The sequence below is a fragment of the Vigna angularis genome, chromosome 11 (assembly GCF_016808095.1).
Source record: "Vigna angularis cultivar LongXiaoDou No.4 chromosome 11, ASM1680809v1, whole genome shotgun sequence".
In the NCBI taxonomy this organism is placed as follows: domain Eukaryota; kingdom Viridiplantae; phylum Streptophyta; class Magnoliopsida; order Fabales; family Fabaceae; genus Vigna; species Vigna angularis.
Genome location: NC_068980.1, coordinates 4,245,147 through 4,251,253, shown reverse-complemented (window position 1 = coordinate 4,251,253; position 6,107 = coordinate 4,245,147). Strand labels below are relative to the sequence as shown.

The window sequence follows — 6,107 nt, the reverse complement described above, 5'->3', positions numbered from 1 at the left end:
AATTTGATTGATTTTCAAATTCGGTTGATTTTTTATCGTCTTGGTCGAATTCGGTCAATTTTTTATCGGACCAACTCGACTAAATTTCGATTATGGTCGCCATGGTCAAATTTGACCAATTTTCGACCTGGGCCAATTCAACCAAATTTGATTGATTTTTTGGTTAGGACCGACTTGACAGAGATTTAACCATGACTATTCCAATAAAAATCGATTGATTTTCATCTAAACCGATTCGGTCAAGATCGAGTTGACTAGGTTTCATATGTGGCCTTTCCAACCTAATTCGGTTGAATGAGTTTCGACTGTGTTTGTTCCGGATGAATTCGATCGAATTTGAGTCCCAACCCATTTCGACATTTTGCCTGGTTTGACCTGTTTTAGCCTTTGGTCTCACCGGACTCATCTCAAGTTTTTAATTTTGTTGTATGTGGAAGAACCTATGTTATTGAATAAAGCCAAATTTTTCCTATCTACTTAGTTAAATTTTTTTTAAGTTTTTAAATAAAAGTTTAATTCCTAGAAAAAAAGTAGTTTAGTTGAGTTCAAACAAACTATTAATTTAGTGCAATTTTTAACAGTTAAGCGATTTAATTAATTTTTTCTATCTATTGGTCTAATTAAAGAAATTTAATATTTCACTCTTAACTTTATTAACATATAATTTAGAATTAACTATACTTTACTTTTGATATTATTCAAAGGCAATGGTTTTTCTTACTCTTTAGTTAAGGTAAGCGGTGAACATATATACAATATTGTAAAAGCATTTTCAGTCAAATTATTTGTAAAAATTTAATTAGTAACATATTATTTTAGTCAATTAAAATCCTAATTAATTGTAAAATAATTTAATTTGATTTTTTCTATTAAATTAATATTAATAGTGTTTGAAAATATTACGTGTGAAAATCTAGATTTTTAAGTATAGATTTTGACAAGTCACACGTATCCAAATTTTGACATGATAGATATCTTCGTATGCCATTGTAATTTCAAAAGAAAAAATCACATTATTGAATTTTTTTTTTTAAATTAAAAACTTAATTAAGTTTTTTCAAATAAGGAATCCATTGAAAAAAATATATAAAAATTAAAACAAATTAAAAACTTTAAATATATAACTAAATTTAAAAAAACTTTCTTTTTAACAACTTTTTTACAATAGATTATATATCAGTATTTTATTAATCTATATATTTGAAATGAACCAATCACAAACTATCATATAAAATGTTATAAGAAAATTGTTAAAAAAAATGTTAAAAAGATATTTTCCTTTCTAATATCCTTAACAAGTAAGAAACATTAATGTTAGATTGTTTCAAAAACAAAACTAGTGAGCGAACTGTATTACTTATTACAATCCAACCTCGTTATTCTCCTCTTACATTTTTGTGTGCTTGTATAAAGTTGAACACAGCAAGTAATACAGAAAGTTGATGCCTCCTATGAAAACCATCATCCAGTAAAAATGATCTAATTTCCCTTCATTTATGTTATCAGGTAGCCAATCAGTACTCTTCTGCACTTGATCGATCAAGGCTGTGCTCAGATAAAAAGATATTCCTATAATCATTGAAATCATAGCAGTCGATGTGCTTCTGAGTGACTGAGGAAGTTGCTGGTAGTAGAATGCAACTTGTGCAGGAAAATGAAAGGATTCTCCAATGCCAACTATCACCAGAGCTGGAAGCAACCAGAGTACAGACATTGTGATTGAAGGGTTGGAATGAATCATCTTCAGCCTCTTTGATTCAACAAGAGCAGAAACAGCCATTCCAAGCACATTCAACACATGACCTGTTCCGATTCTTTGGAGAGTGGTCGGAGATTTACCATTGAACTTGTTCCATGCAGGCCAAACCACCCTATCAAGAAAAGTGAGGAAAATCGATGTGGAAATTAAGGGTATAACACTAATGGAACCTGCTGGAAAATTGAAGTGCTGTCCTATTTGACGATCTGTGGCTAGAGCTTGAAGAACTGTCATGCTTCCTTGAATCCCTATTGGAACTGATAGGAATATGCTTGAACTCCATAGTGGCAAGATCCCAATTATAGCTTTGAAATTTTCCACTTGCTGGACTGTGCACAGTCTCCATGGTTTACCGATTGAACCATCTGATTGAAGGTCTCCATCAGTTATCAGAGCTGCACGATTGAAGAATCTGCATTTCCATGTACGACAATGTTGTTACTGTTGCTAGTTCAAAAGTCACTTTTACAAATAAAAAAAGTAGCATGATCTACCACACTGCTAAGGTTTTCTGTTTCAAATCTTATCCATAAAATATATAATATATTTACACACATAAACCTTTTACATTTCATTTCACAGTGTTTTTTTTTTACTTTTTCCTATAATTATTTGAAAAAATATACAAAAATTTAAAATTTTATAACTATTTTAATGCAGTATTTTCTTTTTGCTATAATTATTTTAAAAAATATTCAAAAATTTATTCTTTTATAATTATTTTAAAAAATATTCAAAAATTTATTCTTTTATAATTATATTATTCTTATAATATGTGTTAAATGAATGTAAAAATGTGTCATCATATTATTATTTATTAAAAGTATTAGAATAATAATATTTGGACCCTTTTTTAATAAAATTTTTACAACATTATCTTTTACTTTTTTTAATCTTTCTTTCTTAAATACAAAAACTCATTTTTTATGATCTTTTTATCATTATAATATATGTCAAATGAATGTAAAAGTATGTCGTCCTATCAATACTCATAAATATTAAGATTTTTTGTTTTAAATCTTATCAATAATTTGTTTTTTTTTAATTTAATATTCATAAAATTAGACTTTAATAAATAATGTAATAAAAAAATTAAACAATAAAACAATAAACAGTAAATTTTATTAAAACAATATCTAATTCATAATTCTTATATAATAGTGATAAATGAATTTTAAATTTAATTTAATTTTACAAAAACCAAGCTTAAAGTTTTCATTCTTTTATATTTTATTTCTAGGTAGTAAATTGATTTTGTCTACATAAAACTTTTAACATAGTCAACAAACTTCACGATAACCTAGTACCTTAATCTTTTTCCAGGAGTTGTAGCAGGTTGTATTGGAAGTGTCTCATCCTTGGCGATATAGTAATCCTTTGGTGTGGAAGAAAGCTGAGATTTCCATTTACGGATAGATGCAACAAGAACACGAGCAAGATCCAAGAAGGCGCTTCCTTGAGGTTTATGAAGACGATAAAATCGGTAACCGAGTAAGAGAATGATTAGGCCGATGAAGGTGGCCACACTACAAATGCCGAAACCCCAAGCCCAGCTGACATTATCTTGGATGTAAAAAATGGCAGTGAAGGATACAACAGAAGCAACGTACCAAGTCAGAAAAAACCAGTTAAAGAATGTGTCGTGATGCTTTGCCTCATTAAATTGATTTGCTCCTAATGATGCTGTTGTGAAGCGTGCACCTCCAAAACCAAGTGCACACAGCGCTATGCCTCCGTATAAGATTGCATATTGAAACTTTGAAGGGGGGTTGCATGCCTTTGATCCATTGTTACAGGGTTTAGGTTTCAATGAACCAATAATTGTTGTCAAGACAAAAATAACAGTGCCCTGAAATTTATTAAAAATGTATGTCTCATTAATTTTATTTAATAAATCAATAGTATTTGTATTTATAGAACTCCATTCTAAATAAAGATAATGATATTTTCACAACACTTTTTTTACAACATTTTAACATCATCTACGTGTCATTCTGTGATTGATCTAGTACAATCAATAATAATAATCACAAACACCAACATCGATTAATTACAAAATTATGGTGTTAAAATGTTGTCAAAAATATTATCAAAAGTATCATTATCCTTAAATAAACTTTATAACGAATAATTGTGAATATAACTGAGAATGTTTATTAGTTATAGTAAATATATTTTAACATCGAATTTCATATTATTTGTATTTGTATATATTTATTTTTGTAAAAAATTAAAATTTAATTTATATTTTATTTTAGTTAAATTTAATTAAAATTAAAATTAATTTATATTTTATTAAATTAAAATTAATTTATATTTTATTAAATTAAAATTAATTTATATTTTATTAAATTAAATTTTAATTTATATTGTATTTTTTTATTTAATTTTATTTTAAAAACATCATCTTTTTAAAATATTTATAGATACCACAACTTTTAAAATATTTGCAGATGGGGTGAAAGATGATTTTTTTTTTAAATATCTGGTAAGAGATATATACTCATCTGTGATGTGACTGTGACTGTCCATTGCCATCGGTTGTAATAACTGCTAACATTACTACTAATAATAAACAAATAAAAATAAAAAGCAGTCACCCCATCTCAATGAACCATTTGTGGCAAAGTTGAAACTTAAGATTAGTCTTTTTATAATATATTACTGTAATGTTATCAGATTTCTATAATTTCATTGAAACAAGTATAAGAAAATAAGATGTTTAAGGTTAAGTTTTGGAGAAAAGAATATATTGGTATTGACATAGATGCATGAAGAGAGAGTATGAATAAATTACCAGGAAAGAAAGAAAGGAAGAAAGCAAGGCAACAGAGAAAGGTCCAAAGAAAGAATCAGCCATGATAGCTGCAACAATGGGAAATAAACTGGAGCTTCCATTTGCCACGTTTCCAACCTGTGCAGCATTGATGCTCTTTACATTGAACTCACGTATCAGATACACGATCAAGTTTCCAATTATACCTGCACCACCGAGTGACATACCTGCCGTTGAACCTGTTCCAGTTTAACCATTAATCAACAATTAATTAACTGATTAATATATATTATCGATTAATGATGCTCACAGGCAAAGAAAGAGAGAAGAAGACCGACCAATTATGAAGGGAAAACTTCTCCAACCACCTCTGCTGCTGTCACTGTTCATCTTCTCTGTTTCTCCGCCACTTGTTTTACTGTCACACGTTCTTTCACTTCCACTTCAGAATCAAACCACAAAACCCATCTGGTCCGTTTTTTATAGGACATGTTTCTCTTACACGTTTTTCTTTTGTTTTCTTTACTTAAATTGTATTTCTTAAAATATTTGCCAACGTCAAAGAATAGACGTTTGGCTACCAATAATTAGCTAAACAATGCATACATTTGCCATAATCGCACATGCACTATATATTTCAAACTCTCACTTGCATAATTGATGATTTTCCTTTTTCATATTCTTAGTTTTTTTCTTTCTTTTTGTTTCTGTATCTCTATTTATCAGATAAAACAATAATTGCTAATGAAAAATCATTGTCCAAGAAACATTATTGGCGAAATTTTTATAAACTAAGTTTATCACTACCTGTGATATTTATGAGACCATTGCTCTGGTGAGTTTATCACCAACCACTACCTAGTGTATCATGAATTCGTTGTCGTTCTGTGTGTTGACTTGTTCCCTCCTTTGAACCCACCACTCATTTGTGGTTTTTCTCGAAGGATGATAGCTGAGCTTCCCCGCATCATCTCTTATTTATTAATATCTTTGATATCATATTATTAATTAAAGATAAAATCAAATTATAAGTGAAGTTAAATTTCAATCCAATATACTGATCTACTTATATGTTATTTTAGTGTTACAATAACATTTTTTATTTGAATACTTTCAAACGATAGTTATATATAGATATCATTAAAAGTCATGTTAAATTTTAAACGAGTTTTATTTTTCACTTTTTTTTGTTGGTTGTTCTTCTCGCATGGTTTTTGAAGTGCTATAAAAAGAGAAGAATGAGTCTACTTTTATGAGAAGAAGAAGAAGAATGATTATGTTTTTGCAGGAAAAAAAGAAGAAGAAAGAATATATAGTTAGTGTGTTGTTGTTATAAATATTTTATTATAGTAATGAATGACAATAGTTTTTCTAAAGTAACAATTGAAAGGGATCTGATTTATTTAAAATATTTATATTAGTTTTCTAAAGTAATGTGTTTTTAATAAAATGTTTAATTTATTAATATATTTTTCAGAAAGTTTTGTTTTAATTAACTAAAAGTGGATTCTTATCTCACTTAATGGGAATATTTTTGTAATACACTTAAGAAAAATTTGTTTTTGAAAAAGA

The 6,107-nt window shown here is 28.1% G+C and overlaps 1 protein-coding gene across 1 annotated transcript; it reads right to left on the bottom strand.

Annotated features, from left to right (window-relative positions):
* Positions 1-1,262: 1,262 nt before the first annotated feature.
* Positions 1,263-5,011, bottom strand: LOC108333522 (protein NRT1/ PTR FAMILY 2.6). Its single transcript, XM_017568988.2, has 4 exons — positions 4,874-5,011; positions 4,557-4,774; positions 3,067-3,608; positions 1,263-2,171 (listed from the first exon to the last, which is right to left on the bottom strand). Exons 1-4 carry the CDS (start codon positions 4,923-4,925, stop codon positions 1,388-1,390), a joined length of 1,596 nt encoding a protein of 531 aa, XP_017424477.1. The 5' UTR covers positions 4,926-5,011; the 3' UTR covers positions 1,263-1,387.
* Between the last annotated feature and the right edge of the window lie 1,096 nt (positions 5,012-6,107).